The sequence below is a fragment of the Marmota marmota genome, unplaced genomic scaffold (genome assembly GCF_001458135.2).
Source record: "Marmota marmota marmota unplaced genomic scaffold, marMar, whole genome shotgun sequence".
Lineage (NCBI taxonomy): Eukaryota > Metazoa > Chordata > Mammalia > Rodentia > Sciuridae > Marmota > Marmota marmota.
Genome location: NW_026000229.1, coordinates 14480670 through 14506655, shown reverse-complemented (window position 1 = coordinate 14506655; position 25986 = coordinate 14480670). Strand labels below are relative to the sequence as shown.

Here is a 25986-nt window from a genome sequence, read left to right as displayed (position 1 = left end):
AGATGCACGCAACAAGTTTCAGGCAACAGCTCAATTTCAGCTCATTTCACGTCTTGCCTTAAACTGCCTGGAACCTAAAGTTCTACACTTTGCCTTCCAGCCCTCTGGCAACAGATATCAAAATCCTGCAGTACCCTTTGACCTGGGACTTCCACATCTAGGAATTTATGCTAAGGATACAATCAGACTTGTAGGTAAAGGTAACGTGAATACAAAGGATATGCACAGTTTCATTATTTATAGAAACAAAAAAATGTACACTGTTGGCCTAAAAGTCCAAAAAAGGAGCTGGATAAATAAACTATGACAATTCATATAGAAATACCACCACCAACGTAAGTTTCCTGCAGGGGACATGTGCCGCATTGGTAATAACAAAGCAAAACAACTAAGAGTTTCCCAACCCAACTGTTAGAAAGGCAAACATTCCAAGTCTCAATACAGTTTATGTCACTCAGCATACATTTGAAAAATCTTAGTCTGACTTCAGTAACTGTATTACTACTTTATAAATATTTTAAACTAGTTATGTTAATATCCAATGAAAAGTTCACTATAAGACCCCTCAGAAGTACAGAAGTGTGATATAATATAATCATAAAGCACTGGATCTTTTGTAGGTACTCAATAAGTACCTGACGGATTGTCTCACCTTTTCTGCATGCAATTTTCTTTGCTCGTGAGGAAGCGTCGCAGCCTTGTCTAGGGGGAAAATATATCTTAAGAAATTTGTCTAATAGCATAGGAGAATCTGGAGTATATGGGTGTTCTAACACTAGAAGATGGGAGATGGGTTTCAAAGACATGTTGATGGTGTAGCTGTTACAGGTATTAGGAAGTTTAAGTCTTCCAGATTTTCCAGATAGGAATAAGGTGAGTAAACTGGTGGGGATCTTACAGATGCCATGTTAATGAGACACACTGAAAGAAATAGGGCAGCAGGAGAAGGAAAATTAAGAGGAAAAAGAACAAAGAAAGCAAAATTTTCCCCAGGGAATTTTATCAATGGAGAATGGCAGAGTTGCCCCAGTGGTTAACTTTCTGAAGACAGCTGAGACCAGACCATGTATCCAATCCAGCAATTACAAAATAAAGTTCTATTATATAAAATAAATTAATATCAATATGGGAATTAGACACAATGGAGTTGATTACCTTTCATTTCCTTTAACTTTGAAAATAATCTTTCAAAATTCTCCAAATCTCCTCCTCCAGTAGTAAGACTGGCTAATTCTTGAATATCCAGATCTAACATGGGATCTGAAATAAAGATTTGTCACATGTTAGTTATATATGTTGTCAACACACAGAATTCTAAGGCAATTAATGCTGGCCTTCATGAATGTCACAATGACTGAGTAGCACTGTGTGCCAGTTTTACAATTCAGAGTGCCTCACCCTGCTTGGCTGCTAGGAGGGCCCCTAAGTGAACAGCATCTTCTTTTATCCTTACAATGCTGTAATGAGGTAAGGAATACTACTTCCATTTCAGAGATAAGAAAATCAAAGCTCAAGAGTTGAAGGACTTGCTTTAGGTCACAGCTGGTAAGTGAATTGACAAGTAGGTGATTCCAACTCTGAAGCCACACCAGATCCAATAAGGCACAATGATTCAACAATAAGGACTAAAATTAATGCCAAACTTTACAAGTATTTTTACATCTACTGACACCATATAAGCTGATTAGGATATCATCATTCACAACTTATAGATGATAAAACACATATTCAAAAGTGAACTCAGCTAAATTACAGCTAGCTATTCAGAAGCAGAGCTGATTTAAATTCATATTTTCTTACTACAAATCCTTTACTATTTCTATCTTAGTACATTACTTTTTTTTAATCAAAGTTTGTTTTTATTCAGAATTTTTTTTTAATATTTATTTTTTAGTTTTTTTGGCGGATACAACATCTTTGTTTGTATGTGGTACTGAGGATCGAACCTGGGCCGCACGCATTCCAGGCGAGCGCGCTACCGCTTGAGCCACATTCCCCAGCCCCTTTACTCAGAATTTTGATCCATTCTCCACTCCCAGACCACAATCTTGCAAATGTCTTCTCTAACCATCCCAGTTCCTGGTCTCCTTCCTCAGAAATCTGTTTTTAACACCAGTTACAGAGCTGCTGCAGCACCTGCACATGCCACTGTGCATACTAGCACTTCCCCACCACTACTGATACACACACACTATGCGGTACCAGAAGGACCCTTTGTGCCTGCTCTACCGAGTGCTTTAACTTACATGAGTCCACTTCATTTCTGAACAGCACTATGAGGAAAGACTTGTTATTCCTATTTCACAGAAGAGGAAACTAAGGCCAAGAGAGGTTCAATAATTTACTCAAGGTCATCTCACTACTAGTAGTAGAGCTATTATTTGAACTCAGCTATGTAGGGCTTCAAAGCTCATGGCCTTGACCATTATAAGTCCTGTCTCTACATATTTGGACTACAAGCTCCTTGAAGACAAAGGTGATAACTTAGAATTCTTTGCATCTACCACAGTGCCATACAATTTGATGTTAAAAATTCATTTTCGGGCTGGGGCTGTGGCTCAGTGGTAGAGCGCTTGCCTAGCATGTGTGAGGCACTGGGTTTGATTTTCAATACCACATAAAAAAAAATGAATAAAGTTATGTCCAACTAAAATTAAAAATTAAAAAAAATGCATTTTAGTTGATAAGTTGGTTTTAGTTCAATGGACATGTCATGTAGGCAGCTGGTATAAGGTTGAAGATGAAAAATTGTGATTTACCTGTGGACACATGGTAAGTAATCCACGGACAAAGACAGATACACTTTGTGCTTAAAAATAGATATGCAAGAGGAGTTTAGGTGGAACATTGATGAAGGCAATATTTAAAGGCTGGGTAAAGGAGGATAATCTACCAAAGAAAGAGGAGGAACAACAGGGTAAGAAGAAAACCAGAAGATGCCATGGTGAGTGGATCAAGACAAGATACTGTTTCAGTGAGGGACTGTCTTTAAGACTGAATGCCACCAAGAAGCCTAAATATCTGTTAGATTTAGTGGCATGAGGTCATTGGTGTCCTCCACACAGAGATGTTTTAGTGGTTTAGTGAGGGCAAAAGCTAGTTGAAAGTTGAGAAGTAATGGGAACTAAAAATAACAAACAAAAAGAGAGAAAGAAGTAATGGGAAGTAAGGATTGAAAATAGGTTTAACAAAGAGGTATGAAAGGAGATGTGGAGTTGAGGAAGAGTTTTGTTTTTGTTTGTTTTGACTTATTTTTTAAACTTTGAAATTATTTTAATCTTACAAAAAAGTTGCCAATGCCAGGCACAGTGGTGTATACCTGTGACTTGAGAGGCTGAGGCAAGAGGATCACAAGTTCAAGGCCAGCCTAGGCAATTTAGCAAGACCCTGTATCGAAACAAAAACGGCTAGGGGTATAGCTCAGTGGCAAAGCACCTGTGGGTTCAATCCCCAGTCCAAAAAAAAAAAAGGTTGCAAAAATAGTATATAGGGGGCTGGGGTTGTAGCTCAGGGGTGGAGTGCTTGCCTAGCACGTGCAAGGTCATGGGTTGGATCCTCAGCACTACATAATAAATAAAATAAAGGCATTGTGTCCAACTATACTAAAAAATAAAAAATAAATAATATATAGAGTTCCCCCAAGCCATTCAGCCACCTTACCCAAGTGCTAACCTCCTTTTTTTTGGGAAGGGGGGGGGGAATCAGTGATTGAATTCAGGGGCACTCAACCTCTGAGCCACATCTCAAGCCCTATTTTATATTTTCTTTAGAGACAGGGTCTCACCGAGTTGATTAGCACCTCATTTTTGCTGAGGCTGGCTTTGAACTCATGATCCTCCTGCCTCAGCCTCCCAAGCTGCTGGAATTATAGGCGTGTATCACTATACCCAGCTTCAAGTGCTAACCTCTTATATATCCATGTTACAAGTATAAATACAGAGCAGTTAATATTGATTCAATGCTGGTGACTAAATCACTGACTTTATTCAGGCTTTATCAGTTTTTCCATTCATACCCTTCCTCTATTCCAGGATCCTACAGAGTTTAACTGTCAAATCTCATCATCTCTCTCTAGTTTGTTCCTCAATCTTTTGTTGCCTTTTATGACTCTTGATACCTTGAAGAGTACTGGTCAATTATTTAGTATAATGTCTCTTAATATGGTTCATCTGATTTCATCTTATGACGTTTTTGGCAAGAAGTGATGTGTCTTCCTCCATGCACCCTAGCAGGGAGATCTGAAGTCAGTGAATTTTATTACTGGTGAAGGTCACCTGCATCATGTAGGTGAAATGGTCACTATCTGCCATGTTTGTCCAGTCTGCAGCTGCTACTTTCTCTTTTGTAATAAATATCTTAGGAGAGATACTTCTAAACTATGTAAATATCCTACTACTTCTACTCAAACTTTCATCCACTAATTTTAACCTATTCGAGCAGATCTTGCCTGTGACACCTGTCACTGTGGTATGTGCCTAAAGGTGGTTTTTGTTTTTTCCTCACTACTACAAATTCTTTAATTGAAATTCTTCTATAAAGGGGAGGAGTCTTTCTTTCCCACTTATTTATTTATATTACTATACACCCATGAATACTCATTTTATTCTATAAATTATAAACCAATAATATACTAACTTATTTTTCTGGTCAAACTGTTCCAGCTGGAAGCTCGCTCAGGTTGGCTCCTGTACCCTTTTAATATGTCTCCCCATTCTTTTTTTTTTAAGTTATGGATGAACCTTTATTTTTATTTATTTATATGCAGTGCTGAGAAGTGAACCCAGTGCCTCACACATGCTAGGCAAATGCTCTACCACGGAGCCACAACCCCAGCCCCTCCCCATTCTTTTTTGAGTATTTCTTTACTTTCTGGCATCACGAGATGCTCCTGGCACATCCTGCTTTTTCCCTGCCCTAGCCCTGGAATCAACCATTTCTCAAGAAGCCCTAGTTCCTTTTACTGGAGAATGGTATTTAGAAACCAAGATCTGTTAAGTGCTAAGTGCATCTACCACTACTGGGATATTGCTGCTTCTAGACTTTTGGGGACAGGACTAGGAAGTTTATGTATATACACTAACATGTGCACACACATATCTATTTTTATTTCCCTAGTGTCGTGACTTTAAGTATATGTTTTTAAAAACCGTGAGTTCATACTGATATAATAGATTCCAGTTTAATATCAAAGGGTTCATTCTACCCTTCTCCTTTCTTTATTCGTAAGTTCTTCTAAGTGAGAAAGCAAGCCCTCATTATCTAGAATATATTTTATTTTTTATCATATGTGTGTATATATATATGTGTGTATATATATGTATGGGCACATTCACATACACACACACAAACATACTTTTTTCTTCTTCTTTTTAGAATTGCTAACTTATACTTCTGTGAGAAACAAATCCATTGAGGAAAGTTTAGTATTTGTGTTCTATTCTTTGTTTTCAGCCTCAGGGTCTGTTTCCCAAGTTACTCAGGTTCCTTCTCATCTCCCCCAACCTGTGTGTGATGTCAATTCAGTATGATCACAGCTTACTGCTAGAAACTTAAGCAGGTTTAAAAGCCAGTAGGAAGGATTCAATTAAGAAGACAAAGTTGAATAAACTCAAGAGAAAGAGAGATTATACATAATTTTTTCTTCTTAATTTTTTTTTATAACTTGTGTTTTCTACATGGATTACCTTATAATCAGTTTTTCAAAGTTATAGTTTTAAAATAGTTTTTAAAAGTTATTACTACACATGAGCTCTCAGTGGCATAAAGATAAAGCAGGAATATAAGTAGAACATCCACAGTTATTGTCAACTAAGCTCCCTGGCTTTCTGGCTTCTGGAAAGCAGACTGGATTCCAGTTTCAGTTTCAGGTGCTAGATGTCCTTGGACACATGATTCAACTTCTCTAGGTTTCAACTTCATCTCCGTAAAACAACTTTTTTTTTTTGCCAAACTTCATTACCAAATGAGAAAGTGGATATAAAAGAAGTTTAAAAGAATATGAAAGGGCTTAGAAAGTTGTATATTATTCTTGTCACCATTAATTCTGACTACTTACTGTTAAATACCACGAAAAACTGTCATTTTACTACTTGGTTCTGTCTTAGCTGAGATAATCTGAATCAAGATCCTGCTAAGTCAATAAAAAAGGAAACAGTGCCCACATATTTCTTATGTACTTATTCTATCCCCCTTCTTCTGACATTCACAGGCTTACATTCATTTAGAGTACATCATCCATTTTCTTCCTTTTTCCATGTTTAATATCAACGCCCCACCCCCCGCCCCCCAAGGATTTCTGCCAAGATGTCAATTCCAAGTTCCACAGAGCTATCTCTTGCTAGCCAAAGAAGGAACTTACCCACACTGCTATCCAGCCGGGCATCTGCTGTGTTAGATGCACCATCCCGATGACCTGGGAGGGACTCTGTCCTATCTGCTGCTGGCAAATGGGACTGCTGTTGAAGAAAATACACATAAGCAACAACTGAATAGCACACTATTTCAGAGATAAATCCAAAAAGGCTAACGCTTTCACACTCCCTTGCTGGTTGTAGAGAAGTGGTAACAAGCTAGAGGAAAGGAAAGAAAGAGTAAGATTACATTAATCATAAAAGACTGAAAATTCACTAACACAGGAGTATTTTCCCTCAAGGAAAAACTAGAAAGTGCTATGATTTTGCTACAAGCTATTAAAACATGTTTTCGTTTGCATCATTTAAGATTCATGTTGTATTTCAAATCTGAGAACCTACACATCATAATGCAAACAGCTCAGAGGCTAAGAAAAAGGCCCCTGGAAAGACAGCATAGCACCATATCATTTAGTCTTGGTTTCAGCATGTTACCCAAGGTAAATCTGGACCAGAGTCCTGAGGACAGAGGGTTGAAACTGGATTATCAACTCATTCAGGGCAGGGACCTTTCCTCTGATTTGTATACGGCCTTGTATGCATGAAGTATTAAGAGAACTACCAGTTTCAATTACTAATTAAAGATCTGGAGGCAAGTTTATGTCTCAAGGAAATCCTAGCATATTATAAAAAACACTCTAGCAAACACACACACACACACACACACACTAGCCCAACTGTCAACATTTTGAAAGTGCTGACTGCTTTCACGGGGGCTGAACTGCCCTTCTCACAACAGATACCAGGCACAATAGGGCTACTTTAGATTCTCCTTGCATCTATTTTTAATATTCTATCACCTCTTAATAAAAAAAGAAAAAAACAATGAATGTGTAAAGATTCATAATAACAAGGAGAAATTAAGGCCAAAGAGGAGAAAAGATCCAAAAACATCTTTACCTCTGAGTGACAGGTCTCTGCTGATCCAATGCTATGGTTTGTTGCAGCCAATGAGTTGAGAAGGCTAAAACCTTGGTTTCTATCTGAAAAGAAAAATACAATCACTGAAATTTATAATTTATATTTGTTATAGTTGTTAAAAAGACTGTGATGATCAAACAGAGATTATGTCCTCATTATTAAAGTTCTAACTATAAAAAAATAGTTATAGTCAATTATCATACTGCTATCATTTGGATTTGAAATCTCCCACTGAGGCCCATTTGTTAAAGACTTGGTCCCTACTGGGAGGTGATGGAACCTTAAGGAGGTTGGGTCTAGGTGGAGGAAGGGAGGTCACTGGGAACAGGCCCTTGAAGAGCACACTGGGATCCTGGGCCCTTCTCTTTTTGCTTCCTGGCCACTTTGAGGTGAACACGCAGCCTTCTCCACTACATGCTCCGCCTTCGTGTGCTGTTTTGCCAGAGGCTTGTGGACTTCAACCATGAGCCAAAATAAGCTTTCCTCCTTAAAAATTAATTAAATTATTGTTTGTTTGTTTGTTTTTGTCACAGTGACACAAAGCTGACTAACACATATACCCTCTCAATTCTAAATAAATGTAAAATCACAGAATATTAGTCTAGGTCAAAATAATGGTAGAGCCATTACAACAAAGGTGAATCTGTGATTCTATTTGCAAAGATTAATGGCACTGTTGTTTAAACAGTTACTATGAATTAATATTCCAGTGTTTTCAACAATCAAAAATATTTTTAAAGAATCAACCTCAAGGTATTATTATCAAGTAAAATGGAACATGCATACTTTTTGGAAAAAAGCTGTAATCTTGATATAAATTAGCCATCTGTAGTTAAGGCTCCCCACACTCTTTATGCTCATATCACAACAAAACACAAACCTGGTGTAGAATGTCCAGAGCTGATAAAGATGTACCCTCTAGCCCTGATCCAGTATGGTTCCCCACAATCACCTGAAATCGTATCAAAACCACCCCAAGATTCAGAGACTGTACCTGAGACTCACTAAGTTACCATATGGGACAGAAGTCAAGCAATCTCAACTTTTAGCAAGTATTCTAGGTTAAACTCAGGATCAAAGAAATTTGAAAACCATCACCTTAAGTAGAACAATCCAACAGTCTAACAGCAATGAAGTCAAAGAACTTCTCTCTCAAAAACACAACTTCTTCCCACCTTGCCTTTCCTACTCCATCACTTCCTTCAACCCACTCTCCTCTCTCTTCCTCTAAGCCACCTACAAACTTCCTATATCATTTCCCCAGGTGAAACCTGGTGTCAAGATACTCACTCTCAGGTATCCAAAGAGAAATGGTCACAGTTCCCTTCCTTCTTCCATTCACTGGGTGGGATGTGCCTTTTAAGCCAGGATGAACCCAACTGTGGCCTGCTGGACGTTAGCCTACAGCATTTCTGAGCCAGATCTGTCATCCTAGGCAGTCGCTAGTACCTGTGCTGGGCAGACAACCCAGTACTCGATAGCACAGAAAGGCATTGCTACCAGCTGCTTTTCATGCTGTTCAACCTCAAAAGTGGTAGTGTGGTCATAAGTGCATGTATACTCCTAGAGCCCCCGCCTTCCTCTCCTCACCCAATCCAAGGGCAGGGCATTAAGGCTTCCCAGACTCAGAGGCCTGAAAGAAGCAGACCACTGTCCTCCACTAACAGTTTCAGAGCATCTCCAGCTTTCTTCTGGCTGATGTACTATTATTAACTGTAAAGCAATTGCAAGGAGTCATGCAAGACTTGGGTTTTTCCTTGTCAGAGGATATATGAGGGCTCTTTTACTCGGGGTTCTCTGTACAAAAGGCAGTATCTGCATAATAAACTACTGCAGTAAGACAGCCCTCCTTCTATTACATGAAATAATTTGGATTGGGGGTAATTTTCAAATCCAATTCATAAATCTCTCCACATTCCAATTCCATGGCTTATGTGTTTCCTCTACTGGGCATTCCCTAAACTTGGCAGGCCAGACTGCAACTCATGAAGAAAAATGCAACACAATGTCAGTTTGTGCATATTAGACCAAAATGGTCCATTTAAAATGCCTCATTCTTTACAGTGGCTATTTGCGAGAAGGGGAATTGGGATGGACAGGAGTTCAAGGAGCAGGGCTGTCAGAACAATAGACTGTGAACTTTTGTGTGCCTTTTGACTTCTGTTCCATATTCATGTATTATTCACCTATGACAAAGAATACTTCGAAATTTAATGATTTTATATTATGCATATTTTACCACATAAAAAAAGAGTATAAATGTTTAATGCCCAATCCTAAAATAATGAAAAAGAACAGTTGGAAGAGAACAGAGATAGTAGTCAGAAACCTGGATTTCATTCATGGCTATGCCTACCCATGTGATCTTAGAAAAATTAATATTTCTGTGCTTCAACACTCTGATCTGTAAAATGAGTTGGTTGCTAAATATAATTAATGTCCCTTAGACTCTAGAAATTTTCAATTTTATAAAGAGGTTTCCTTTGGCCTCTCTTAACAGTAACCTGGAATTGCTGGGCTTAAGTTGTTTGGTGTCCCCCCGCCAATTAACAGAGAAAAAATAAGAATCTTAAATTTCAGAACCTTAGTAGGCTCACAGATGAACTAGGTTTATAATCAGGTTTCAGGCTAATTACAATAAGTTAGAAGAACCTTTGCTCAGTACTTTTCTTATAAACAATGGAGAATTCAGTCAACTAACAAGAAAGTTCATTATGTTCCATTGCTTATATTTTAAGGAAGTCAGAAGCATATCAATTTATATAATTGGGAAAACAATTTACTTTTGTTTATCCAAAACAGACTGCTTGCATATTAATGTTGCTCAAAAGACTTGGATGATACTTTATACACAATGGCTTTAAGAAACTGTTTTGCCTGGTTTAATATTTTTTAAGATTCTGCCCATGTGCACCCACTCTCCAACTATTCTGAGTCTCATAGAAAATAATCACATAAATCTTTTCTTATTTGCTAGAATTATGTGTGTGTGTGTGTGTGTGTGTGTGTCCAGGATTTAGGGCATGGAAATGTCATCCCTACTAAGAAGAATTTATTCCTTTATCAGACAGTTGTTAAAATTGGCTCTAGTACCTATAGGTTTTACTGATGCCACAAAATATTAGACTAGGAAGGAACAAATCAATCTATTCAACTGATTCTTCTGGAATTTCAGACATGCCAAAAGGGGGACAGTGGTATGTTAATTATTCGGGAACAATAACAGAGTTGTAAGAACAGTAGTCCTCCCTTTTTTTTTTTTTTTACAGGGGATATGTACCAATACTAGCAGAAGCTTAAAGCCATGGATAGCACCAAACCCTATTTATGCTTTTTTCCCCCACTATATAGCTTGAACATCCCTAATCCAGAAATCCAAACTGCTCCAAAATCCAAAAATTTTTGAACACCAACATGATCTCAAAAGTGGAAAATTCCACACATGACCTCATGTGACAGGTCATGGTCAAAATGCAGGTGCAGTATGACTATTGTATAAAATTACTTTTAGGCTATAAGGTGTTTATGAAACATAACTGAATATCATGTTTAGACCTGGTTCTTTCTGAAAATATCTCCCTACAAATATTCCAAAATCAACAATATCCAAAATCCAAAAAAACGTGGTCCCAACCAATCTATACATACATACTTATGACAAAGTTTCATTTATAAATTAGACACAGTTAATTAACAACAATAAAATAGAACAATTATAACAATATACTGCAACATAGTTAATGTGAATATGGTCACTTTCTCTCAAAACTTATTATACTGAATTTACCTTCCTTCTTGTGACAACATGAGATGATACTTAAATCTTTATCATATCTGAATTGCCAGCATCACTACTCTTGCTCTTTGGGGCCATGATTAAGTAAAATACGGGTTACCTGAACACAAACACTGAATACCTCAACAGTCTATCAGACCACCAAGATAGCTACTGTGACGAACATGCAAGTTGCATACCCAGTCCAAAGACACTGGACAAAGAAACAATTCACATCTTGGGCAAGATGGAGTGGGACAATGCAAGAATTCATCAAGTTACCCAGAATAAGTGCATAATTTAAAACTGATGATTTGTTTATATCTGGAATATCTGGATTGTGTTTGTAGGTTAAGTGAAACCAAAGATAAGGAAGCACCATTATATATACTAAAAACACCTGATTCCATTTCAGGGGTCTAGTAAGTTGGCATCAGTGGAATAATAGGTAAGAATAATAGTGTCATTAAAAAAAAAAAAAAAAAAAGAATATAGTGGTGCTGGTTACTGGCACAAATTTTTCCAGCAAGTTTTGGAAACAAAACTTTTATAGCCTCTAGAAAACAAATTTAAAATGGGCAATTCTCAAGGATTAGGGATGATAATTTGTTTTTTAACAAGTTTCAAGAAAACTTGAAAGATGTGAAATTGTTCAGATACCTCCTTATAAGTCTAAAGGAACACTGTTTATCTTAGAAACCCAAAATACATTTCACATAGCAATTTTGACATACATTACACAAGATATTTAGAGGGTTAAAAATCCAGGCAAAAGGAGAGGGTTTTAGTATGGGAATAAGAGGATGAGTAACTTTTTAAAAGGTATTTTTTCCTTTCATTTTTCTGCTCTTTTCCCTCTTTTTAAGGCAATATGATAAGTGAGAATCTGGAGATAAGAAACTGTTAAATATTTTTTAAGATGGATTTAAATCCTAGTTCTACCATTCACTGTGTATTCTTACATAAGTTATACCTTCTCTGAATCCATTTCCACATTTATGCAGTGGGTATAACAATACTAGGCTTGCAGAATTACCATAATAGTTCTTAATAAAAATAGGCAATATTTACTGAATGCTTAATATGTGCAAGATGTTTTTATGTGTGGAACATACAATGCTTGAGGACTGTCTTCCACCCACAAACATATCAACATATATCTTATTTACTGTATTATCCTCTTTTACAAAGGATTTATTATTCTCTCTTATAGTATTATAACTCAGAGAGATCAAGTAACTTATCCAAAGCCACAAAGCTGGGCCCAGAACTTAAGATCTAGGACTCTCTGTTCTAAATCCTATCTCTTCATTGAGCCCAGAACTCTTGGTAAAAAGTAGTGTTGAGATGTTTACAATATTTTTCTTATCAAATATGAGGCATGACATAAATTTGGGTCAAATACAAGATGTTTTTTATACATATCCAGTTCTCTTTAGTCAGTTGTCTTGCATGGCTTAGACTGATTTTCACAGAAGTAAGCTAAACAACTCAGGACTAATAACTAATCATATGCCACTTCAGTGTCACTCACTAACAGATCCCAGCAGCCAGCCCTGTAACTCCTAGAGGCACTGGTCACATAAAACTCAAAAGAAAACAGGTGGTTAGGTCCTAATATCCCTTCACTGTGCCTTTAGTACACATAGACCAGGGTTTCTCAATCTCAGCCCTATAGACACTTGATGCTGGAGGACTCTTCAGTATGTCAAGGATCTTGCCCTTCTTGCTTCTACCTGGCCAGCCAGGCCAGCATCCCTGGTCTTGACCTACAGGTACCTTTAACACTGCCAAATGTCCCCTGGGGTCAAAATCACCTTCAGCTAAGAGTCACTAATACGAATCTACTAATCAGGACAGAAAATTTTTGGCCAAAATCTTCAGGTTTCAAGTTACTACTGGAAAAAGAAAGCTATTTATTCATTCATTCATTCATTCATTCCAGAGATTAACCACAGGTGCACTTAAATACTAAGTCACATCACCAGCCCTTTTTAATTTTCTATTTTGAGACATGGTCTTTCTTGCCAAGTTGCTTAGAGCCTTACTAAGTTGCTAAGGCTGTCTTTGAACTCATGATCCTCCTGCCTCAGCCTCCCAAGTAGCTGGGAAAATAGGCATGCAGCACCACTGTACCTGGCTTTGAAAATACTTTTGATTAAAAAAAAAAAGAGAGAGAGAATCAAGACATTTAAAACATTCCATGTTCCCTTCCTGTCATCATTAGAAATATTCTCCCCCTGCTCTGGGGAATTTCTACACTCGACTTTGGCTCACAATCTCCTTTGCCTGGGTGCCATTTACTTTTGTAAATGGCAATCAAGAAGCCCTTTGCAGAACATGCTAGTATAACTGCCTGTCTTGAGCTTACTGCTATCCTCAACTGTGTCAAGAACTCCATGCAGAGATGGACAACAGCTAATGGTTCTCAGCACAATGCTAAGGTTGCAGGTGGGGACGCAGAACTCTCCACTGACCCTGAGTGCCGGGTTTTGTCTGCGACTAAAATGCTCAGGGGTTACTCCAGAGGGACTGAGCTAACTGGGTTGTGTGAAATAACCACACAAGAGACAGAAATACCTTTTTCTTTGAGGTTGCTGTGACGGCTCCTCTGACCTTAAGGGTCCGCAGAAAGAGAGAAAGAGAGAGAGAGAGAGAGAGAGAGAGAGAGAGAGAGAGAGAGAGCGCCCCTGCATGCACGTGCTGACCCCTTTTATTGAGGAGAAGCTATTCAAATGAGATAAGGGGTCAGGTTTCAGGGAGTTGAGTCTAGCTTCATGATGTCCACTGTCAGTAGGATGACTGACATCTAGGTAGGCCACACCCAAGGGCACAGTAAGAGAAGGGGACACACAAAAGGCATTTCCATGGAACATTCTATACCAAACAGGGCAAGTGGTAATATGACAAAGAAACAGGTGAGCATAGCTCCACCCATGGGGCTGTAGGAAGGCATGCCCATGCACAAAGACACTATCCCTCCAACCCAAGAAGGGTGGGGCATCTAGCAGCATCTGCCTGATGCCTCAATCACCCAGCGGGGGAGTGTGACCCAGTCACATGCAAGGTTGGTCTCCCACACCCGAGACATGGCTACCACATAGAGGCTGCAATCATTAGCTACATAAGGAAGTTTTTACACCTATGTGCATTACTAAGTGTTAAGAATTTACATGACTATACCCCCAAATCTCTTACATTACCTCTTAGATATTTCTTAGATATTTTGGGCTTTCTTTAAAATAACTATTATTTGGCATCATCTTGAAGGCCGAACTTTTCTCATATTATAAGTTTTCTATCATCTTCTTCCTTTCCACACAAAATATTTTCCTTTTATCATGAACATGTTCTTTTCCACTGTTATGGTTTGGATGTGAGGTGTCCCCCAAAAGCTCATGTGTGAGACAATGCAAGAAGATTCAGAGGAGAAATGATTGGGTTGTAAGAGTCCTAACCCAATCAGTGAATTAATCCTCTGACAGGGATTAACTGAGTGGTAATTGAAGTGGTAGGGTGTGGCTGGAGGAGATGGGACTTGGGGGCATGGCTATGTGGTATCTCTCTGCTTTCTGATATTATGCAAGACGCTTCCCTCTGCCACACTCTCCTGCCAAGATGTTCAGCCTCACTTGGAGTCCCTGGAGAATGGAGCTGGCTGTATGTGGACTGAAACCTCTGAAACCGTGATCCCTTAATTAAACTTTTCCTCCTCTATAGTTGTTCTGGTCGGGTCTTTTAGTCACAGTGGCAAAAAAGCTCACTGAAACATCCAATCCACCCATGTGATAAATAAACATGACCAAAGTTACTATAACCATAACTAAGATTTTCATTTACATAGAGAAGTTATATATTTTTCAATGATAATCTTAAATCATACCAAACTATCTGGGTTAAAAATTTTTTAAGAAAGTATTCCATCAGAAATTATGTTACTACTATCTGGAAAATAACCTATGCTTTTCTATTGCATATCATTTTTCCGTGGCAAATTGAAATAATTTTCTTTTTGTTAAATAAACCCAGGGGCCCTTTTACCAATGAGTTACATTCCCAGCCCCTTTTATTTTTGAGATAGAGTCTTGCCAAAGCTGGCTTCAAACTTGAGATCTTCCTGCCTTAGCCTCCTGAGTCACTGGGATGGATTATAGGTATGTACCACCATATCCAGTGAAATGAAGTGTCTTTTGAAATGACAAAACAATTTTAAAAAATAATTTATTCACTTTCACTGAACTATTGCTTGAAAAGGCAAAACTTTGAAGTACATCTAGGGAAACAGGCCTCAGTAGTGTATCTGGCTCCACCTTTAGCTTAGATTCAGAAAGATGAATCTGTCCTCCCTGTGAACCTGGGATACTTGCTCATAAGTAAAGAACTGCCTCTGCCAACACTTGAACAGACAATGAACATAACCAGCAAGTAATGAGACTATGGTTTTTCTCTTCTTCCTTAATATAAACAATACATTCACTGCAGAAAATTTAGAAAATAGAGAAAAGTACAAAGAAGAAAATTAAATCACCAAAGGTACTAATTAATATACTTAGTAACTGTCTTTGTTTTTTTATGCACATATACACTCTAATTCTGAGTAAATTAACTAAACATCAGAATGAATGCTGTCACTTCTGAAGTTGTCAAGGAAAGCTTTACATCCAATCTACAGAGCCTGAAGTGCACTCCTGAAGAATCCTCAAAAGAATGCTTAGAATCAAGTAAAAAATTACTGAGAACTGAGCATGGGAAATAAAAACAATGGAACAAGACTTCGCCATGAAGAAAATGTGGCTTTCCTACATGGTTCATGACTAGCTGTAAACTCCAAGAAGAGTACCAAAACTGCTTCTGCACAGTGGCAACAGAAGAGTGTCACCTCCAGGGGGCCTGATCTGAAGAGATTTCCCACTCTCTGTTCATTTTCTTATGGATAAGGTTGAAGGTGATATTTTAAACAGTCTCACCAGTATACTCACACATTCTTTCCTATTTTCTCTAATTTATCACAATCATTTCTTCCTCTTTTTCCCTTAGGCAATCTCTTCACCAAGTTATGCCTTCTACACACACACACACACACACACACACACGTGTGAAATCAACACCTATCTTATTTATCTTATTTTGACCCAACAGTCACAGGTGACATCGAGTATTCAAGTCATTTCTTTGGTTCCACAATGTTAGGCACTGAGTTGAAGAGGAGCAGCTCACTGACTCAAGGAGCTATTTCTTAGAATGTCTATACTGTCGTGGAGTTCTACATATCCTAGAGATTACAAAGCTGGGTCCAGAGATGTGGAGCTAGTGCCCAAGATCAAACAAGCAAAGACAGATCTGACTACAGCCCTCTTCAGTAACTATTCTTCTCACTAATTTGATGTTACATTTTCTGTAATACTGGATTCAATTTTTTATTTAATTACTATTATTTTTTTTTACTTTCTTAAGAGCATTAGCCATCTATTTTCTCAGGCAAATGGCCCAAGTACAGATAAGTCACAGATAGACCTGTGTTTTGGGTACTTGATTTTACCCCTGCTCTGTATATCAGTGGCAAACGATTCCTTGAACTGGAATCCAGGACTTTTACCATGGAATCCTATTACCAAGCACATGTAGGGAACACAAATTAATAGATCGACTCTTCACATTTATTATGGTTAAGCAGAAAGTTACTATATGAAAGAATTGTTGGTTTTCGTATTGAAATCCCACTTAATTCTCACCCAACGGCATTACTGGGGATTAAACTATAATAGACTAAAAGTAAACTCTAAGGCCTTTTGAAATCCAGTCTCTACATTATTGCTTACCACTATGGTACCAACATCACAACCTTGTAACATTTCTTTAGTCTACTTCCTCCTTTGCTGATTAGAAAGAAATGGTTATAACATTTCTCCTCCTTGCCCTTTGTATTCCTTGGTGGTATTTGGTAGACCCACTGGATACCCAAGAGCTACCAGTGCAAACTAAACCCATCACACGTCAGCACTCTTCAGTGCTCAGGTGAAAAACCAGGGACAGGAGCCTTGGGTAACATTAAGCTGGCACTATATCAAACAAGACTATTGTATACTACTACTTACTTTCCTATGTGAACAAAACCAAAAAGAACAACTGACCAGGCTTCCATTAATCATCTTCTTTTGCTTGCCTTAAAACCATTACTTTTAGATGCCTCACATGTTCAAGGCATTACCTTCAACATAATACCTATATCATCTAATGACAACGAAATTCTTTGTAACAAGTTTTTTTGAAAGAGAAGACAATCTCACTAGAGACCAAAGTGGGGGTGGGTGGTGTGAAGGGCCAGGGAGAGGAAACAAACTTTTAAAAGGCATAACAAAAAAATACTACCAAATTATAAATGACAAACCCAAATGGTTTCTAAGCCACAAACCAGGTTCTGATAGGAGATGTGGGTAACTCAACTAGTTAGTTGAGATTTTATCTACACTTCTTTCCTTAGGTTATGGCCAGGTTTTCAGGTAGAAGAAATTTAAGGCACATCAACACACATAGGAAAGGTTATTCAGTAAGCAAAATAATATGGCTGGATATACTGGAAAACACTACACAGTTGCAAAGGCATCCTAACCACTTCTTTTCCTGGTCCATTTGAGGTTATACTTTTCATGATAAATGGAAATTGTCTTCCCTAGATTCTGACCTTCACAATAAATAAGATGGTACTTGGAAGTTTCCTTTAACTTACCATACAGGGCCAGATACTGCAGCTCAATGTTGCTCAACCATTTTCATTACGGCTCCCCAGAAACTTTTTAGATATTTATTTTCTAATTCTGACATACTTTCTCATTGAAATATTAATATCATAGACATACCATATATATGTTTCTGCATTGTATATACAGCTATACTTCATACATAAAAAAGCAAGATTCCTCTTGCCCGTCAAGAATTGATCAAAGTTTATCCCCCTGGGGGATATAATGCCCTTGTTAAGAATGTATGCTGTAAACAACAGAGGAAAGGGAGAAGGAGGAGAGGGGAGGAGAGGAGAGGTACTGGGGCTGAATGAATGAGAACAAGAGATATTCCATGCTTTTATAATCATGGCAAAATGGAATCTATTATCATGTATAACTAAAAAGATTCAATTTTAAAAAAAGGCAATGGGGTAATGTAAACAATCAAGTTTTTCATTATGTGAAACACATAGGAAAAAATGCAGGAAATAAGACACTGTTGGAGCCCAAAATAAAAGACTAAATTGATACAGAAGTCATGTCCATTAGGCAGATTTATTTTAAACTGCTTTCTAGTAGAGTTATAGACCACACAACATGCAGGCAACCACGAGCTACACATACGACAGTGGTCTCATGAGATTATAGTGGAGCTGAGAATTTCCTATCGCCCTCTAACAGCTTAGCATAACACATTGTGTGTTTGTGGCGATGCTAGAGTAAACAAACTTCCTGTGCTGCCAGTCCTATAAAGCTATATAGCATATACAATTATATAAGTGTGTAATACTTGAAAATGATAATAAATGACTGCTACCGGTTTATGTATTTACTGTAATTTTTATTGTTATTTTAAAGTATACTTCTATTTATAAAAAAAAAATTTTACTGTACAGTATGCCAGCAGCAGCCTTCTACATTCTTGTGTTTAGTCTCTGAGTGGAGGCAGAGTGGAGTGACTGATCTGTCCCATCCTGGTTCATGTAAGTGCAGTCTGTGATGTTCACACAGCGATGCAATCCCCTAACAACGCAGTTCTCAAAACATATCCACCTACAACTGTAGTACTATCATTTAACCTGTTTGCTCTTAACACTGATATTAAGTACAAACAAAAAAGATATTAACTTAGTACTCACTATGCACAGTCATAACTCAAACTGAAGAAATAATAATCACATAATAATCTTATGTGATTCCAAGTCACATAATTCAAAAATAAACTTTTTGCCCACTCACAAATAATTCATAAGTATTTATTATACTAACTATCCAGGAGCTTTAGCTATACTTTGGATTAAATTCAGACACAATGGATATGGTTAATATTAACACCAATCCACATAAACTATATAGAATGATTTATTTAAAGACAATAAGCAAAAAAGCCCAAAATCTCAGATATAATCATTAATTCTAACCAGTCCCATTAAAATCTTACTCATGCCTGAGTATCTGGTCTATAGAAGTCCTGGGGCCAATGAACTCATCTGGCTCTGCCAATATTTCCCATGAAATCTGAGTAACGTATTTAACCATTGTATTCATTTCTCTGACAGACAATAATGTAAACAAACACACTGTAATGGAAAAATACACAATACTCCTAGTCAGGAGACCTGCCATCTGGTCCTACCTTAGCTACTACCTCACTGTGTGAATATGGCAAGCTGCCTCTACTCCCTTGGGCCTCTCTTCTGCCACCTGTTACAGGAAGAACCATTCCATATGCACACATGGATATGCTACATTCTAACCGTTTTGCCCTGGCTAATTCACACTCACCATTGTGTCAAGGAAAACAATTCCCCGTATTAAGTTCTAAAACACAAGAACATGTGATCTGGTCCAACCTAACCAGCAGAAGACCTGGTAGAAAAAAATAGCACATAGAAAAACACTGGGAAGAAAAGCATGATGATTGTTTTTCAAGATAACAGCCTCAAAAGTTTAGGCCAACTACCTTCTCAACTTGAATTAGGTCAACTGTCATTCATGAGAATTTGTTATAGCCTGCCTTTGAACCGTATGACTTTCTGACTGAATCATCTCTTAGCGTAATGTACACTATAAATTACTGCCAGTACATTCAGTAAAAAATAGCTTTGGGAGCTGGACATGATGTGCACACCTGTAATCCTAGTAGCTTGGGAACTGAGACAGATGGATCATGAGTTCAAAGCCAGCTTCAGAAACTTAGCAAGGCCCTAAGCAACTGTGAGACCCCGTCTGTAAATAAAATATAAAAAGGGCAGGAGATGTGGCTCAATGGTTAAGCGTCCTTGGGTTCAATCCCTGATACCAAAAAAAAAAAAAAAAAAAAGGCTCTGGGTAATGTCCCTGAGTTACAGCAATCTGGAATTTGAGAAATCACATCCTTATGTGCCTTTTGCATGCCCTATAATACAGATTATAATGACATTTCTTCTCAGTTGTAGTTTACCACTTTTATTATTTTATATAATTCCATTATTCCCATCTCCTTTATCACTTCAGTTGCCCTGAGCTAAATGTTTTCCAGATCTGTAGGAACTTTCTTCATCTATTAGGAAAACTCAGAAGAAGAATAAGCAAATCAAAATGAAAGCTAACAGTAAAAGGGTAGCAGAGGAAATACATCTTTGACAGACACAATTTTTTATCATTTTATCATTTTCTCAGCATTATGACACAAAGTAAAATAAATGTTCTTTTCCCAAAATGCCAGCACAAAGTTATTCTATTTGCTGAGAATTAACAGAACAGTTCTTTGACTTCTTTATGCAATTAACTGCTTCTAGAACTACTTTACAAGGCACTGAGCTACCTAGTACTTAAAGCATTCAACCAGAAAGGGTAGATGGTCATCCTACAAGAATGCCAAGAAAGCCATTCCTATACTGAATGAAACAAAATAGCTCAGAAGTTCCTAAGTTTTCTTTGTAGGGCAGTTTGAAATGGCACATCCTACTCACCCACTGATAATAGTGTTTAACAGTTAAGCACTTCTCAATGGGAACCAGGCAAATCAACATCTTCAGAGGATGTATGTAACATATGATATGTATCTCCCCACATCCAATGGGTCTCAGTTGAGAATTATAATTAAATTATTCCTACAATCTCTGCTGAATATAAAAACCTACTGATATTCTCAAACACATTAGCTTTACTTGAAGACAACTATCTAGACACTTTCCTATGTCGTCCAACAGACCTTCCAGCCATTCCCTTATGTATTCACAGTTTTAGCTACTCCTCTTAATTCTTTGCCACTTCAATACACATAGAGGATCTTTCCAGCAATCTGGAAGTTCATCGAATTCCTGCTGCACCAAGGTTGTCCTCTACCTTAGTTAAGCCATATATTCCCATGGTCACACCCATGGACTTATTATTACCAATGGCTACAATCCTTCAATCACTTCAATTTCCTACATCATCTATCATTTCCAGCTACCCCTCTCCTTTCCTATCGTGCCTCAACTCAACTACCAGAACCCAAAACTACCACCTGTCACTGATCCCTTCCCCACTGATTTTCTCTATCCCCTTCACCCAGTTTCCATTCCATTATCAATCCTTATAATTAATTAATTAATTAATCGCTCATGCACCCAACTAAATTCCTTGCCTCTCTCTTACTGTGATACACTTGCTTGGTAAAAGCACAAGGATTACTCCCTGCCTGTGGCCATGAGGCTTAAGGAAGCTAAGGAATGGGCACATGCATGGACATACACGCTGCCTGACCTCACTTTAAATTTATAATATTAAATTTCCAGCAGGTCCCTTAAAGCTAACTGACTCTCCTAGAAGACTATTTTACATTTTTCCTCTCTCCTCAAATCCTAACACTTCTACCTCCTGTCCTCTCAGTTGAGAACCTGGCTTCCTACTTCACTGAGAATACTGAAGCACTCAGAAGAAACACAATGGGAATCCACAGACTCCCAAGCCACACTTGTATCCATGCACTCCCTTTTCTCCCTCTTTCAGATTGATTTTCTTCTTCCTTTTCCCACTTACACACCAGAGCCCATCCCCTCTACCAACTCAAAGGCATCCCTCCAGCAAGTCTCCTCTTCTACCTCATCAGCTTTTCACTCCCTCCTGAATCTTTCCCATCAGCTTACCAACATCCTTCTCTTGTTCTTAAAATAATAATAAAAATAATAATTCTTGACCATTCTTTTCTGACCAGCTCCCACCTACTTCCTTGCTTCTCTTCCCTGCAAAAATTTTCAAGAACACATTATATTAGTTGTGATTTCTGTCCCCTTTCTTAAAGNAAAAAAAAAAAAAAAAAAAAAAAAAAAAAAGCCAAATGTACTTCCATGGATTAAGTACAGACTCTTTCAAGTGAGAACTAGATGATTATCATTTGTGTCAGTGGTTCTCAATAATGGCTACACACATGAATCCCTGACACTATAAAAAATACTGTAGCTGTCCCTCCCTTCTAATATAAATGGTCTGGAGACCAAGACAGTACAGGTTTTAAAAAACTTCCCAAATGATTTGGGTATGCAGCCAGGGTTGAAAGCCTCATTTTACAGATTAAAAATAAAGTCCAGAGAGTATGAGATCTGCCTAAGGCCACACAGCTGGGCAATGCTAGGGTGGAAATTGTCACTTAATTCTTTGGAGAAAGAGCAATATGGGAGAAACTTCCTTACAATATAATAATTTATAAATTTTATGGTAGTTAAGTGTATAAAGTTCAAAATCATAAAGGTTGAAGTTCAAATCAGGGCTCTGAGAGTTATTTAAAACATCTGTGAGTTTAGGTCTCACCCTATACCAATTAACTCAGAATCTCTAGAATTGAGATAGTGCTTCTTAAAGTTCCCCTGGGGCAATTTCAAAGTGCAAACAAGTTTGAGAACTATGAGCTATGTGGCCTTGGTGTAATAACTTGGTCTCTTTGAGTTTAGCTCATACTGGATGTTGTGAGGATTAAACAGATAATGGGTGTGGGTGTATGTATGCTATTAGCATGATTAGTGCCACCACACCTTCTGCTACTGCCATTATCATAATTAGTGGTATTACTTCTGTTTTTTATTAATATTATTCACATATCAAAATCACATTTTAAAGTGATTCAGTGGTGTTCAGAATATTCACAAAATTGTGCAACCATCATCACCATCTAATTCCAAAATATTTCATCACCCCATTAAGAAATCTCACATCTTTTTTTTAATAATGAAGCATTTTTTTTTTTTAATTTTGTAGTTGTAGATGGACAGTGTGTCTTTATTTGTTTATTTTTATGTGGTGCTGAGGATCGAACCCAGTGGCTTACATGTGCAAGGCAAGTGCTCTGTCACTAAGCTACAGCCCCAGCCCAAGAAATCTCACATCTTTAGCAACCTCTCCTACCAGCTCCTGGTAACCTCTAATCTACTTTTTATCTCTATGAATTTAACTATTCTGGAAATTTCATATGAATGCAATCATACAATATGTACCCCTTTGTGTGTGACCTTTCACATTTAGAATAATGGTTTTGAGGTTTGGCCATATTGTAGCACATATCTCTGCTTCGTTTTTTTATAGTTATATAACATTCCATTGTATGGACATACCACATTTTCAGCAGTTGTTTACACCTTTTTGGATACTATGAATAATACTGTTATGAGTTTCTGTACACACATTTTTGTTCCTGAGTATAATCAAGAATAGAATCACTCTATCAATATTTTATCCTTAGCTTTTTGAACCACTACTATTTTTCTAAAGTGGCTGCAGCACCACTTTATACTCCCACCAGCAATGTGTCAGGGTTCTAACTTCTCTCCCTCCTAACACTCTTACCATCTTCTTGATCTTCCCCATCCTAGTGGGTGTGAAGTGACATTTCATTACAGACATGACTTGCATTTCCTTGATGATTAAGAACGTTAAGTATCTTTTCATGTGCTTACTAGCCATTTGGAATCTTTGGAGAAATATGTACTCAAATTCTTTGCAATTTTTTAACTGGGTTATTTGTTTTTTTAATATTTTTACAATATATTTATTTATATTATCTTATTTATACTATATTTATTATTATTGTTTTTGTATTATTGAGTTATAGGAATTCCTTATATTTCCAGATACTTGATCCTTATCAGATAGTGATCGAGCACCCCTAATCTGAAAATCTAAAACAAAGGAATGGTGTCTCTCAGCATTTCAGCTCCAAAATCTGAAGAGGGTGAAGGGTCCTCTTAAACATGGAATCAAGTTAATGCCAATATTTTGGGTTTTGGGTAACAATAAACCAATGTCCCAGTATTATACAGAGAAAAGAAGAAAGCAAAGATAACTTTGGGGGGGGGGGCTGGAGTTGTGGCTCAGTGGTAGAGCACTCACCTCACATGAGCAAGGTCCTGGGTTCCATCCTCAGCACCACATTAAAAAATAAATAAATAAATAAATAAAAGTTATTAAAAAAAAAAAAAAAAAGATACTTCAGGGCAAGGAACCATGAAAAACCCAAGATGTGCCTCTTTGCTTTAAAATTCTTCTAAGATTATTACTTTAGTGTCTAAAACAAGTGAAATGGCCTTTTTTTTTTTTTTTAAGAAAATACCTTTGCCCATATATCCCCAAAGTAATAAAAAGCATGTTCAGCACAGTTTCTAAATTTACAGATGTCTAGGACCCCCAAGAATACTAAAATCCATGGATGCACAAGTCCTTCATATAAAATAGCATAGAATTTGCATATAACCTACACACATCTTCCCATATTCTTAAATCATCTCTAGATTACTTAGAATAACTAGTAAAATGTATTAAATGTATATAAATAGTACTCATACTATATTGCTCAAGGAATAATGACAAAAAAATATATGCATATTCAGTACAAATGTATTTTTTTTTCCAAATCTTTTCAATCTGTGATTGGCTGAATCCAAGGAAGCAGAACCCATAAATATTGAGGGCCTATTGTACAGTCACAAACATAAACCACAAGGCATTACTTCTTTAATGTATAAACTTGGGGGTCAGATTTTTCAAAAAACAACTGACACCAAATAAGCTTTTCTGAAACTAGTTCTATAAATACAACAAGCACCACTGAATATAATTTTATTCTAAATTGATCCAGTTTATGTACCATATCTAAAACTTATTTTTATAGTGTAGATAGTCTAGAGCAATGCCTCACTATGGTAAATGATCAACAGGGACTTGCTGAATGAATAAGGAGTAAGTCCTTGGAAACAGGGACATCATCACAAGCTAAAATCTCCTTATTCCTTCCAGATCTACTAGGATGTACTTTTGATTGTTATGGCAATACAACCTAATATCTTTGCAATTCAATTTAACAGACATATCAGATTCTCCGTACAAAGGGGGAAGGACAAGGGAGACAAGGTGAAGAAAAGTAAGGAGTACTACATTATGCCAAGAGGAGCTTCTCCAACAATGACAAGCATTAGATTAAACAACTTAAGAGCCCTAAACTCACTTAACACCCTATCTACCAAAAATTGAGATGAAATATTTGATATCTACAAAATTGATTAACCATTTGACCCTGTATCTCAGGAAGATGAAGTAGGCTCACTGTAAAATGATTTTTCTCACTCCCTTTTGTAGTGTTTCACCTAAGATTGCAAATTTGTTGAGCAGCCAAGAGCTACACAGGAGAAAAATACTCTGCAGGCAGCAACTCCTCAGGACTATGTCATGGATTGAACTGTATTTTCTCAAAATTCATATGTTGAAGTAAGTCCTAACCTCTGGTACCTCAGAATATGACCTATTTAGACACAGGGTGAATTCTGAAGTAACCATTTAAAATGGAGTTGGAATGCAGTAGGGTGGAACCCTAACTCAATATGATAACTGGCCTTGTAGACAGGGAAACTGACACAGAAGAACACAGCACACAAGAAGACTGGAGTTATGCTGTCATAAGCCAAGGAACTAAGAGTATGGCTTTTCTGACACCCCTCTAAGGCAATCACAGTTATTCTTTTTTTTTGGGGGGGGGGGGAGGTTACTCTGGATGGAACCCAGGGGTACTTTACCACTGAGTTACATCCCCAACCCTCTTTTTCTTTTGTTTTATTTTGACACAGGTTCTCACTAAGTTGCTGAAGCTGGACTCGAACTTGCAAGCCTCCTTCCTCAGCCTTCTGAGTTGCTGGGATTACAGGCATGT

The 25986-nt window shown here is 37.5% G+C and overlaps 1 protein-coding gene across 4 annotated transcripts in view; it reads right to left on the bottom strand.

Annotated features, from left to right (window-relative positions):
- Window positions 1–25986, bottom strand: part of Aagab (alpha and gamma adaptin binding protein) — a 48597-nt gene that overhangs the window by 1653 nt on the left and 20958 nt on the right. For 3 of the 4 annotated variants that reach the window (XM_015480498.2, XM_048793675.1, XM_048793674.1), the window contains exons 6-9: window positions 7311–7393; window positions 6359–6455; window positions 1156–1260; window positions 653–702 (exon numbers count right to left, since the gene is read on the bottom strand). In XM_015480498.2, coding sequence (XP_015335984.1) covers window positions 653–702; window positions 1156–1260; window positions 6359–6455; window positions 7311–7393 — 335 coding nt within the window. The remainder of the gene's footprint in view (window positions 1–652; window positions 703–1155; window positions 1261–6358; window positions 6456–7310; window positions 7394–25986) is intronic. The other variant, XM_048793673.1, reaches the window with a different exon arrangement.